Here is a 13,305-nt window from a genome sequence, read left to right on the forward strand (position 1 = left end):
TGATATTTGATCAGAATCTCACTGGAATCTAATCTGATATTAAATGGTGCATGGTGGGAAGCAGGAAAACATTTGATAAATAATTTACCTGATCTGATAATGTACCTTTAGTACATCATTTAATATCATGCATATCACAGAAATGTGTGCTGCAGGTGTAGGAGAAATATCATACAAGGCTCTAGCATATGACTGCACCCTTCCTGAGTACACAAATAACTTCTATAGCATGGGGCTGTGGCCTTTTTTCCTTGTCCTGCCTACTGTGGTTACATATAAGCTGGAAGCTAAGTGAAGACAAGTGATCCTGCATTCAGGAGCCCCATCAGTCATTCCTGGCTCTTTCACAGCTGTGCCATCTCCCAATTATGAGATCTTCATTGGCCCCAGCCATCAGGCTGATGCGTGCTGTGAGCAGAGACAACTGGTAAGAGGATCATTAAGAATTCATGCTTGAGGGAGAGAGTATTTGGGAGGCGGGGACAGTAGGTGGAGGGTGCTTTGGATGACCTGGCCAGAAGGATGAGAACTGCATACAGATAATCTTGTAATATAAGGCCTTTTACGTAACAGAGGTGTGATTGTCAGTTTTACATGAATGAGTGAAAAAATAACTGGGTAAACACCCAACTGACCCAAAATACAGAATCCTCCTACCACAGATCACAATGAATTTACATTAAGCAGTCTTATTCTGTGTTGTGCAGCCATCTGTTATCCTTATTGCTCTTGTACTGCTGTATCACTATTGGTAGCTAAGATAGTACATTTCAGTCTTCCAGCAAGCAAGGGTTTTGCTCTGTTACAGTCACACTAATTTTTTACTAATGTATGTAGTGCGTTATCTTCCACAGGGCTGTACAACATTTTTAAAATAATGCTTAAGGACAAGCAAAGACAATATAGATAGAAACACAGTTGTTTACACAGCCTGTACTAAAATATACACAAAAGTGTCAGTCAGCAAATATAGCAATACCTAGATACAGCATTAGAGAAGGCCTTGGTGGGGTGGAGCTTGGAGGTGGATCAGGTTATGCGCAGGAAACCGGAGGCCATGCTCGCAGGTCTACTGCGCGGCAACACTGCTACCCGATGTGGAGAGAAGCCGCTTAGCAACGGGGACACCGGACCACCAAGTAAAGTCTCAATAGGATCCTGAGGCTTCCCTATCTTCAGGTGAGTATCTTATTTTAATCCCAAGCTTTGGCTTGGGATCGCTTTAACATCAATGACAGCTTGAAGTCTTTAGTGCTAGTTGTGGATGAGGCGCCTTATCTTCTCAGACGGTAAAGCTGCCCATTATTCCTGGCAAAAAGTCTACAGTTCCCGTAAATTCTTGGTCTGTCTTGCATGAACTGCACATTTGAGGTTTTTCCAGAGTGGCTCAATGATATTAAGGTCAGGAGACTGAGGTTACACCAGAACCTTCACTTAATGTTGCTGACTTGCTGTTGCTCATGACAGGTCGACTTGGCCTTGTGTTTTGGATCATTGTCATGTTGAAATGTCCAAGTATATTCCTTGCTCAGCTTCCTGGCTGATGAGTGCAAATTTTCCTGCAGTATTTTTTGTTAACTTACTGCATTTATATTGCCAATGCCATCAAGTCTGACCAAGTTTTCTGTGCATTTGTAGCTCACACATCCCCAGAACATTAGCAATCCATCACCATGTTTCACAGTAGGAATTATGTATCTTTCATCACAGGCCTTGTTGACTCCTCTCCAAATGTAGTGTTTACGGTGTTGGATAAAAAAGTTTAATATAAGTCTCTTCACTCTGAATGACTTCGTGCCAGATAGTTTGAGGCTTGTCTCTGCGCTTTTTTGCATATTGTAAGTGGGATACTTTGTGGCATTTGCATAGTAATAGGTTTCTTCTAGCAACTCGACCATGCAGCCCATCTTTCGTCAAATGCCTTCTTAATGTGCCTCTTGAAACTGCCACACAACATTATTTCACCTGAAGTTATTTGGGTTTTTCCTAGCATCGCAAACATTTTTTTTCTGGCAGGCATGGCTGAAATTTTAGTTGGTCTACCTGACTGTGGTTTGGTTTCAACAGGACTCATAATTTTCTACTTCTTAATTAGAGTTAACACTGATGATTGGCATTCTCAATTCCTTTGATATTTTCTTATATCCCTTTCCTGTTTTATAGAGTTCAACTACCTTTTCCTGCAGATCCTTTGACCTTACTTTTGCTTTCCCCATGACTTAAAGATAACCTAAAGTCAAAAATAAAAAATGAGATAAACTCACCTGGGGCTTCCCTCAGCCCCCTGCAGCCGATCGGTGCCCTTGCAGCTCCGGTCCGATGCCTCTGGACCCGCCGGCGACGACTTCCGGTATCGCCGTCGGCGGCCGACAGGCATGGGAACGCGAGTGATTGTTCGCGTTCCCAGCCTGTATATCGCCCCCTATGCTGCTATTGCGGCCAGGAGGTCGCAATAGCAGCATAGGGGGCGATATACAGGCTGGGAACACGAACAATCACTCGCGTTCCCATGCCTGTCGGCAGGTGACGGCGAAACCGGAAGTCGTCACCGGCGGGTGCAGAGGCATCGGAGCGGAGCTGCGAGGGCACCGATCGGCTGCAGGGGGCTGAGGGAAGCCCCAGGTGAGTTCATCTCATTTTTTTTTTGCCTTTAGGTTCACTTTAAAGCTCATACATAATCCTGATTTATTCAAATGACGGGTCGTCAGACCTGCCCACAGGGCGGCCATACTAGCAACAGTTTTCCTGTGTGTACAGTCTGTTGGCGGGCTGATAAGGCTGAGCAGATCTGTCAAAACCAACCATATCAGCCTGCCGACAGACTGTACACACAAGGAAACTGTCGCTAGAACGACCCGTCGTTTGCAGGAATCCGGCGTGTGTACACACCTTTAGAATCTAAAAAAAAAAATCAGTGCAGCACTGGATGAAAGAGTCTGTCAGGAGTCCAAAAACTCTCTGGCCTTTTTATACACACCCACTTATTACAAGCAAACAGATTACAGGTGAAAATGGTTATCTTTAATAGACATTAAAACCAATTTGTGTCAAGTTGTGTGCAAGTTACCAGACCAAATCACCAGAATATGTGAATTTTGATCAGGGTCATTTTGGTAGCTTGTGCAGTGATTATGATTTAAAAATGTCACTCCAGGACCTTCACAAGCTTCTTCCTGAGCCACTCCTTTGTTGCCTCGGCCATGTGTTTTGGGTCACTGTCATGCTGGAAGACTATCCACGACTCATCTTGAGTGCTCTGCCTGAGTAATGGATGTTCTCATCCAAAACTTTGATGTTCTTTGGCCCCTCAATGCAGAGTCCAGCAGTTGTCCTGAACCCTTGGGAGAAAAAAAGCTGCACAGCAAAATGTTTCCACTTCCATGCCTAACTGTGGTAATGGTATCCTTTGAGTATTTTTCTTTTTCCAAACACAGATGTTGAGTTCCAAACAGCTCTATTTTGTTATTAGCTGACCACAGCACTTTCTCCCAAGCCTTCTCTAAATTGTTCAAACATAAAAGAAACCTAAAGTGAAAAAAAAACAAATCAAACAAAACTGTTTAACTTACCTGGGGCTTCAACCCGCCCACCCCCACCACCCATGAAGCTGTGCCCGCGCCATGATTCTTTGATGCTACTGTCATCCGCAGTGCCCAACTTTCAGCTGAATGCAGGGTCCTGATCCGTGTGCCTCCAGATCCCACTCCCATGAACAGGATCACTCTGTGCATACGCAGTACGTAAACATTTCTGCTGCGCATGTGCAAAATGCTCCCAGCAACAGGAGCAGGATCAAGGATGTGTGCAGCTGGCACTGTGCATGCACAGTGGCCGCCAAGTCATCTGGCTGAAAGAGGGGTGCTGTGGGTGACTGGAGCATAGCAGAATCATGGCGCGGGTACAGGGCATCTGAAGGGGGCAGGTAGAAGGTAGTAGGTTTTTTTTTTGCTTTAGGTTCACTTTGAAGGACAACTATCAAGCTAATTGTAATTTGGCGCACACCATGTATGAATCACATGAAAAATGCAGTAAAGGACACAGCATATAATATCACTGTGTATGTGTCTTCCTGAGCAAGGGGACTTTCTAGGTGCTGCAAGATTTCAATCCATTATGGCATAGTGTGTTACCAATGGTTTTCTTGGTGACAGTGGCTCTAACTGCCTTTAGCTCATTAACAAGCTCCTCCCAGGTAGTAGTGAGCTGAGCCATCACCATTTTCATGATCATCTACAACCCATAAGGAAAGATCTTGCATGGAGCTCCAGACCGAAGCGAATGATAGTCATTTTATATTTCTTCCATTTCTGAATAGTTGCACCAATAATTGTCACCTTCTGACCAAGCTTGTTGCTAATGGTCTAGAAGTCCATTCCAGAATTGCGCATATCTATATGTCTATAATCCTGTCCCGTATGTCCTTCAACAGCTCTGTTCTCGCCTATGGTAATGGAGAGGTTATGATAGAAGGAATTGATTCTGTGGACAGGTGTGCTTTATGCACATAATGAGTTGAGATCAGGATTATCTGTAATTAATTGATTGTAATCTGTGGGGACACATAACCAATCTGTGGGATCCAGAATTCTATCTGGGTTGTACAGGATCAAATCAACTGTGTTCCCATTCACTGATCAGCGGTCTACTACTCTCATTAGAATGCAATGCGAAGACACATATCTACACCCCTGTGCAGGAACTGAAGTCCTGTGGGGGTTGAATATACCATCCCAGATGGCTTAAGTGGTTAAAGGACCACCATCACAAAAAATGTAAAATACATACATATAAAATGTACATTTCTTCCAGAGTAAAATGCATTATAAATTACTTTTCTCCTATGATGCTGTCACTTAGAGTAGGTAGTAAACAGCGGACAGATCTGACAGGTTCCCCATGGGGGGTTGTCAGTATTTCCTTTACATTTCACAAAATCTCTTCCTGGAAAGGATCTATACAAAGATGTTATCCACCTTCCCTACTCATGTATACACTATTGTCTAGTAACTGCAGTCCAGTAAGTGCTTTTGTAAGTAAATAAATAACTAAGAATCCCCATAAGAAGATGGACTACTCCAAAACCTGTCAGATTTTCTCTGTCTACTGTGAGTGACTGCACCATAGGAAAAAAAAGTAATTTATTATTCACTCTCAGAGACAGTGCACTATAAATAAAATAATGTGCATTTATATTTATGTATTTTAACCACTTAAGCCCAACTGGACGAGATTTCTCGTCCAGTTGGGCTGCGCGCACTCCCGCGGGTCGCGCGCGCGCCCGTGGGCCCCCCCGTGCGCGCCCCCGCTGCTGGCCGCTAGCCCACCGATCAGTGAAAGGGATTATAAATCCCTTTCGCTGATCGGACCCCCCCGGAGAAAAGCCGACAGCGTCTCTTCAGACGCTGCGGCTTTTCTGAGCTCTGGTCTCCTTTCTTCTGCCTGGGAGCGAGATCGATCGCTCCCAGGACTTTTTGATTCTGCAAATTACACCTTAAAAAAAAAAGTTTTAAGAATAAACCTATAAATATATTAAAAAAAACCCTGTTTACCTCCCACACCAAAAAATACCCACATACAAGTTTAAATTAAAAAAAAATAAAAAAATTACAATACTAAAAAAAAAAAAAAAAAACATAAATAGTTACCTAAGGGTCTGAACTTTTTAAATATTCATGTCAAAGGAGTATATCAATATGATTTAATAAATTATGGGCTTCTAAACAGTGATGGACGCAAAACGGAAAAAATGCACCTTTATTTCCAAATAAAATATTGTCGCCATACATTGTGATAGGGACATAATTTTAACGGTGAAATACCCGGGGCATATGGGCAAATACAATACGTGAGTTTTAATTATGGAGGCATGTATTATTTTAAAACTATAATGGTTGAAAACTGAGAAATAATGAATTTTTTCCATTTTTTTCTTATTCTTCCTGTTAAAATGCATTTACAGTAAAGTGGCTCTTAGCAAAATATACCACCCACAGAAAGCCTAATTGGTGGCGGAAAAAACAAGATATAGATCAATTAATTGTGATGAGTAGTGATAAAGTTATTGGCAAATGAATGGGGGGTGAAAGTTGCTCGGATGTAAAAAAATTTCAACCCTTCGGGCTTAAGTGGTTAAATGGTACAAATTTTTTGCAATAGTGGTCCTTTAAATATTCAATAAAGCACCCTGGAGAACGTAATTGACAAAACTTGTAATAAATAACAGACAAAGGATTCAGAGAATCTTAACTTTATCAAAGATAAATAAAATAACCTATTAAATCTTAAAAGTAAGAATAATTTTAGGTTCTTACAAATGAAATGCAATTTGGGTATTAACCATTCAGGTAAAACTACGAAAGAGTTAATGCAGAAAGAAAAAGCAAGCAAGTTTATTCAAAGTATAAGGTACTCTAATGGAGAAATGGTACATAAAACAGAAGAGCAAAAGATTTACTAACTTTTATCAAAAGCTAATACAATCTCAATACTCCCAATGACAGTAAAAGCTTTATTCAGAATGTTCAGGTTCCAACCCTAGCGGAGGACGAAAAAGATTCCCTAGAAAGGCCAGTGACGGTAGTTGAATTTCAGAAAGTAGTAGCAGACGAGCGCTGTTAAAACAGCACAGGAGATTTGGGCGCAGTCAGTGCCCCTATAGGCCGTGATAGGAATTAAGACTATAGTAGCGCACAGTGAGTAACTTCGGCGCCGTCAGAAGACGGAGCTTAAACAGAAACCTGTAACAAAAAAAGAACCCTTCAGGGGGATACTTACCTCGGGAGGGGGAAGTCTCTGGATCCCAACCAGGCTTCCCCATCCTCCTCTGTCCTGGCAACAGTGGCGTAGCAATAGGGGGTGCAGAGGTTGCGACCGCATCGGGGCCCAGAAGGGCCCTCCCTCAACTGCAGTAGTAGCTCTCTATTGGTCCTGTGCTCATAATAATCACTTCTATAGATACTTTGATTAGTGGTAATCATTAACAAACTGTTCCCCATACCCTTCTTGCACCTATGACACTGTAGTTGCCATTGGCAGATTGGTCAATTTGTATCAATTGTTATGTATAGTGTGCTTGGGGGGCCCCATGTAAAACTTGCATCGGGTCCATAGCTCCTTAGCTACGCCACTGCCTGGCAATCCAGTGCTGCGACCCCCCGAACAGTGGTGAGGTAAATATTTACCAACTGCGATCCAGCGTAGGTGCTGCTCTTCATTCAGGCTAAGGCGGAAATAGCCAAGCCCGATCGCATCCACTGTACTGCGCAGGCGTGAGTCCTTTGCGTCTGTGCAGTAGAGCGGAACAATCAGGCTTGGCTATTTCCGCCTTAGCCCGAACAAAGAACCGCTCATGCGTCTGCGCTGGATCGCGGTAGGTAAATATTGCCGCGCCTGCCAAATTACTTGTCAAGATTTGTCGAGGAGGTTTCAGGGGAGCCTGCGCAGAATTCCCCAGGCTATAGAGGACAGGAAAGCCTCATTGGGACCCTGAGGCTTCCCCCTCCCGAGGTAAGTATCTTTTTTTGTTACAGAGTCTCTTTAAGTTACATCTAAAACACTGTAATTCTGCTGCCAGCGGAAGCCAAATTACATTATTCCCTACCATTCACGTTGACCTGGAGGGGGAATAGTAAGTAACGCTGCCGGGACTTGTGCAGGAGCAAGGTAAGCCGTATATTGGCTTTATCCTGCGCTCTAGTCTCCCGGCGGCCGATTCATAGGTACGTGTACCAGAGGCCAAAAATCAAAGGCAAATGGGCCAAATGGGTTTGTTTATAATTTTTTTTTTAAAGTTTGCAGATATATTGTCTGAGCCTTTCTACACTATGGCCAATCATCGCACTAGTGGGAATGTATTTTTTACACTGACCAATAAAGAAACCATCTCCTTGGTCTCCATAGAAGGCAAATACTTAAGCTACGTACCCACTGCGAGACTGAATTGTTGGAAACTGACATTGAACAAAGTTTCCACGATCTTTACACAAAAGATCTTTAACAATGGGATTTGGACAACAGCAATATACCACAAGAAGATTTCTGATGATAGGATCGGTAAACAAAGAAGGATGCAGGGGGAAGTTCCATAGACAAGCGTAACTTCGCCAGTCGCAGACAGTCTGCGCAAGCGCAGTGTGCTCTCTCCTCCAGAGAGGGTGCACTGCGCACGCTCAGGCTGGCAGCGACTGGTCAAAGTTACGGAACCCGGTACCGGAACTGGAGAAGACTGAGGACGGCGGCGTTGGAGTAATCCGTACGGATGGGGCTGGAGGAAGCCCCAGGTATGTATAAATCTTTTAATTAACCCAGGATTGAACTTCATTCCAATCACTAGCTGATGCTCCCTTTCTCACGAGAAATCTTTATATGTTTTCAAACAGATCATCAGGGACATCTATATGGTGAGACCCCTCCCACAGTTTGATGTCAGGGCCATGGTCATAACAGTTTCCTTTCTGTGAACCTTGTTGCATTGTGTGAAATAATTGCTGTTTCCAACTGCCAACCAACAGTATCTCCCTCTGTGCACATACAGATCTATAAAAAAAAAACCTTTTAGCCTATTGCATTGTCAGTGGGTGTGGTTATAGATAACAGCAGTTGGTGCTGAGTAGTTTTTTCTTGTTTGCCAGTAGTAAAGATGATGACATGCCAGCTCATTGTGGATCAAACAATATGAAGTAATTACATGGAGAAAGTAGGAAATGTTTAACTTCTTACTTTGCAATGTATTGATTTATTTTTCCACTTACTACTATATTTCGGTAAAGTCCCTCTTTAACTGCTTGCCAGACGCTCGTGTTTATGTACAGGGCGCTTGCAGCTGGCTGCAAACATCCAGCTCTTGCAGTGAGCACTGTGCATCCAGCCCTGGGCGCTACACGCTGTGTTTTTTTACTGGCGGTAACCGCAGCATATGTCCACTGCTGACACTCTTGTGGTTACCAATGCTCCCATTTGGTTGCATTATTTTGCAAATGTAGGGAACTTGTCCCCGGCAATCGGCATCTTAACGGCACAATTAATGCGCCATTTAGCCTTTCATCTGAAATTGCCCTTTCTGGATTAAAAACACATTGGACCTAATACGCTGCAGTGCCGCTTGTTTCTTTTCTCTCATTGATCTTCACATTGCTGTGGGCTGAGCACGCTGCTGAAGGACTCAGTTTGTACATGTGGCTCAGTCCACTGGAGTCACTACACGTTCTGTTCCATTTGAGTCGGCAATAAGTTTAAGTGTGCCGACTTTGTTAAATACAGTATTTACAGTGGCAGTGCGTGAGGTTGTTCGGGCCACTTCAGGTTATCAGCTCTTCTGTCCTTATTCTACTTTTAGCAGCAGATGTACAGCTCTCATTCAATAAAAACAAATCAATGTTAGCAGTCGAGAGGTGACTGAAATAGTTTTTTTTTAAATCAATGTTTGTTTTATTTTTTCTTCTCTAGGTATCGTGGGTACATCATGATTCTGACGTTTTTGTTTTACACATCTTATCATCTCTCCAGAAAGCCCATTAGTGTTGTAAAGGTCAGTTAACAGTGTTTGATGTTGTACTTGTTGGTTAATGGATAATTTGTTTTGAATAGTAAGGGGGGGAAGAGGTTGTTTATGGGGACAGATTACCTGGATGGATTAAAGAATGAAAGATCCATTCCCGTCTGCTGCTGCAGAGCAATATAAGCATGGCCACAAACAATACAATTTGGTGAACGATTGTTCACGAATGATTATTCGTAAGAATAATCAGAAAAGATCGTTTGGGACCACTAACGGATGAAAATCACCTAACCAATCCAATCAGATGAATGAAATCAATACAATTTTTGGATCAATTCCGTCAATCTGATTGGGTGCTGCCCTTATTTGCCCCCGTCTGCAGCCCTCACCTGCCCCTCTGTGAGTTGCCCTCACTTGCCCCATGTGCTGCTATTATCTCCCCATGTGCGGCCTTTATCTGCCCCCTGTATGCTGCCCTTATCTGCCACCCTATATGATGCCCCTATCTGTCCCCATGTGCTGCCTGTCAGGAACTGGCCCGCGGCACGCCTGCGTATACGGTTCCCGACTGCGGGTTTGACCAGATCAAGCGGGGTGCAGCCTTATTCAAGCTAAAAACAAGGCTGTGACCCCTCAAACGCTTCTTACTGCCACTACTAGCTGTTGCTAGACATGTCCACTCGGCTGTCGAGTGCTCAGCGCGCAATCCGCATTTTCGTATTCGGGTCAGCTTTGCGCTTTAGGCTGAATACAGGAACGCCACGCACACACACACACAGTACAGTTGTACAGTAACACGGCACTATCAGGCCCTGACTTGTAATGCAAGTTACACTGTAGTGCAGCAAAACCACTAACAGTCGTTCCGAACGATACTGTTAGCCACTCTGCTGTCGAGCGCAAAAGTGCCCCATACACCCAATGCAATTACAATCTCATAAGGTAGGGTTGCTCAAACATACAATCAGGCATGGACTTATACACAGTTACACTTCAGTCTCTTCTAGGCTATGAGTGTTAGTTTAGTACAGCAGAAGTCAAACTTATTAAATAACGATTTAATATTCCAGAAAAAAAAGTGGAACAATGCAGAAAATAATATATACAAAAGATGTACAAAAAACAAAGTAAAAAGTTACAAAATAAAAGTTACAACGATACACACAAGGCTATTTGCTTACCCAAAATAAACAGGGATCAAGATAGAAGAACCTTGGACTTGGTTTTTGTGGACGGACACAGTTCTTTCTGGTTGGACCAGGAGCCACTTAGCTTGGAACGGGAGTCCACCCAGCTTCAGCTACCGTCAGGAGCGGACTGATTTTAGGTATCTGCCCCTGCCTTTTATGCTGGAATATTTGCCTTGAGGCAGCAAGCCCGTTTGGACAGGGAAACTAGTTTTAATTAAATCTCCAGACATAATTTAATTTCCCAGAGATCTCACTTCCACATGTAAAAGTGTATTTCACAGCAGATCACCGCAAAGGTGGGGACTTGGCTGCTTTTGGGATAATAAGCCATTTCCTGGCCCGAGGCTAGTTAGCCAATTAGCATTCCCTGCTCTTAAATGTGGTTCCTAATTAGCAGCAGACACAGCTTCCCCTGCTGGACAATGAGTGCAGAGTTAATTTACATCTACATACAGAATCACATTAACAGTCTCCATGAAGCTAGCTGCCACTACCTTCAAAGCCAGACTGGCTGACATACACAGGTTCGACACACACAAGCAATAGAACACAGCAATACATGCATGCAGCTACATTTAAGTCGTCAGCAGGTGCTCGTCAGCCAATCAGGATGCACTGTCATACACCCTTTACCTGCCATACCACATCTAGCAGCCATTAGCATTCAGGTGGGAGGCTTCAGTTGGACGCAAATCGCAAGATTGCGTCGCTAGCAGGACCGCCCCGTGCAGGCATCCCTCCCACAGGGGTCCCTCCCTAACCGCTCACCTGTCTGCCATGTCCTAGAGCTGAAAAAAAACGTTTAAAAACACACGATTGGTTCGCACGATGGCCAGGGGCCCCGGACCTCTCTCACTGGCCGGGGCCCCAAGGCCAATGCGCGATACCTGGAGGGGAGTGCAGGTGGGCCTGGACCTCTCACACCCAGGCTCTGGACCTCTCACATCCAGAAAACCCACCAACACTGCCTCCATACTGAATGCTAAATTCGACACACACAAGCAATAGAACACAGCAATACATGCATGCAGCTACATTTAAGTCGTCAGCAGGTGCTCGTCAGCCAATCAGGATGCACTGTCATACACCCTTTACCTGCCATACCACATCTAGCAGCCATTAGCATTCAGGTGGGAGGCTTCAGTTGGACGCAAATCGCAAGATTGCGTCGCTAGCAGGACCGCCCCGTGCAGGCATCCCTCCCACAGGGGTCCCTCCCTAACCGCTCACCTGTCTGCCATGTCCTAGAGCTGAAAAAAAACGTTAAAAAACACACGATTGGTTCGCACGATGGCCAGGGGCCCCGGACCTCTCTCACTGGCCGGGGCCCCAAGGCCAATGCGCGATACCTGGAGGGGAGTGCAGGTGGGCCTGGACCTCTCACACCCAGGCTCTGGACCTCTCACATCCAGAAAACCCACCAACACTGCCTCCATACTGAATGCTAAATTCGACACACACAAGCAATAGAACACAGCAATACATGCATGCAGCTACATTTAAGTCGTCAGCAGGTGCTCGTCAGCCAATCAGGATGCACTGTCATACACCCTTTACCTGCCATACCACATCTAGCAGCCATTAGCATTCAGGTGGGAGGCTTCAGTTGGACGCAAATCGCAAGATTGCGTCGCTAGCAGGACCGCCCCGTGCAGGCATCCCTCCCACAGGGGTCCCTCCCTAACCGCTCACCTGTCTGCCATGTCCTAGAGCTGAAAAAAAAAACGTTTAAAAACACACGATTGGTTCGCACGATGGCCAGGGGCCCCGGACCTCTCTCACTGGCCGGGGCCCCAAGGCCAATGCGCGATACCTGGAGGGGAGTGCAGGTGGGCCTGGACCTCTCACACCCAGGCTCTGGACCTCTCACATCCAGAAAACCCACCCACACTGCCTCCATACTGAATGCTAAATTCGACACACACAAGCAATAGAACACAGCAATACATGCATGCAGCTACATTTAAGTCGTCAGCAGGTGCTCGTCAGCCAATCAGGATGCACTGTCATACACCCTTTACCTGCCATACCACATCTAGCAGCCATTAGCATTCAGGTGGGAGGCTTCAGTTGGACGCAAATCGCAAGATTGCGTCGCTAGCAGGACCGCCCCGTGCAGGCATCCCTCCCACAGGGGTCCCTCCCTAACCGCTCACCTGTCTGCCATGTCCTAGAGCTGAAAAAAAACGTTTAAAAACACACGATTGGTTCGCACGATGGCCAGGGGCCCCGGACCTCTCTCACTGGCCGGGGCCCCAAGGCCAATGCGCGATACCTGGAGGGGAGTGCAGGTGGGCCTGGACCTCTCACACCCAGGCTCTGGACCTCTCACATCCAAAAAACCCACCAACACTGCCTCCATACTGAATGCTAAATTCGACACACACAAGCAATAGAACACAGCAATACATGCATGCAGCTACATTTAAGTCGTCAGCAGGTGCTCGTCAGCCAATCAGGATGCACTGTCATACACCCTTTACCTGCCATACCACATCTAGCAGCCATTAGCATTCAGGTGGGAGGCTTCAGTTAGACGCAAATCGCAAGATTGCGTCGCTAGCAGGACCGCCCCGTGCAGGCATCCATCCCACAGGGGTCCCTCCCTAACCGCTCACC

General features: G+C 45.2%; 1 protein-coding gene and 1 long non-coding RNA gene across 2 annotated transcripts in view; one reads left to right on the forward strand and one right to left on the reverse strand.

Moving 5' to 3' along the window:
* Nucleotides 1-13,305, reverse strand: part of LOC137538914 (uncharacterized) — a 169,473-nt gene that overhangs the window by 21,476 nt on the left and 134,692 nt on the right. The gene's annotated exons all lie outside the window — the stretch shown is intronic.
* LOC137538611 (glucose-6-phosphate exchanger SLC37A2-like) overlaps nucleotides 369-13,305 on the forward strand; it is a 115,083-nt gene continuing 102,146 nt past the window's right edge. The window contains exons 1-2 of the mRNA XM_068260890.1: nucleotides 369-427; nucleotides 9,445-9,526. Coding sequence (XP_068116991.1) covers nucleotides 369-427; nucleotides 9,445-9,526 — 141 coding nt within the window. The remainder of the gene's footprint in view (nucleotides 428-9,444; nucleotides 9,527-13,305) is intronic.

The sequence above is a fragment of the Hyperolius riggenbachi genome, chromosome 11 (genome assembly GCF_040937935.1).
Source record: "Hyperolius riggenbachi isolate aHypRig1 chromosome 11, aHypRig1.pri, whole genome shotgun sequence".
Classification (NCBI taxonomy): domain Eukaryota; kingdom Metazoa; phylum Chordata; class Amphibia; order Anura; family Hyperoliidae; genus Hyperolius; species Hyperolius riggenbachi.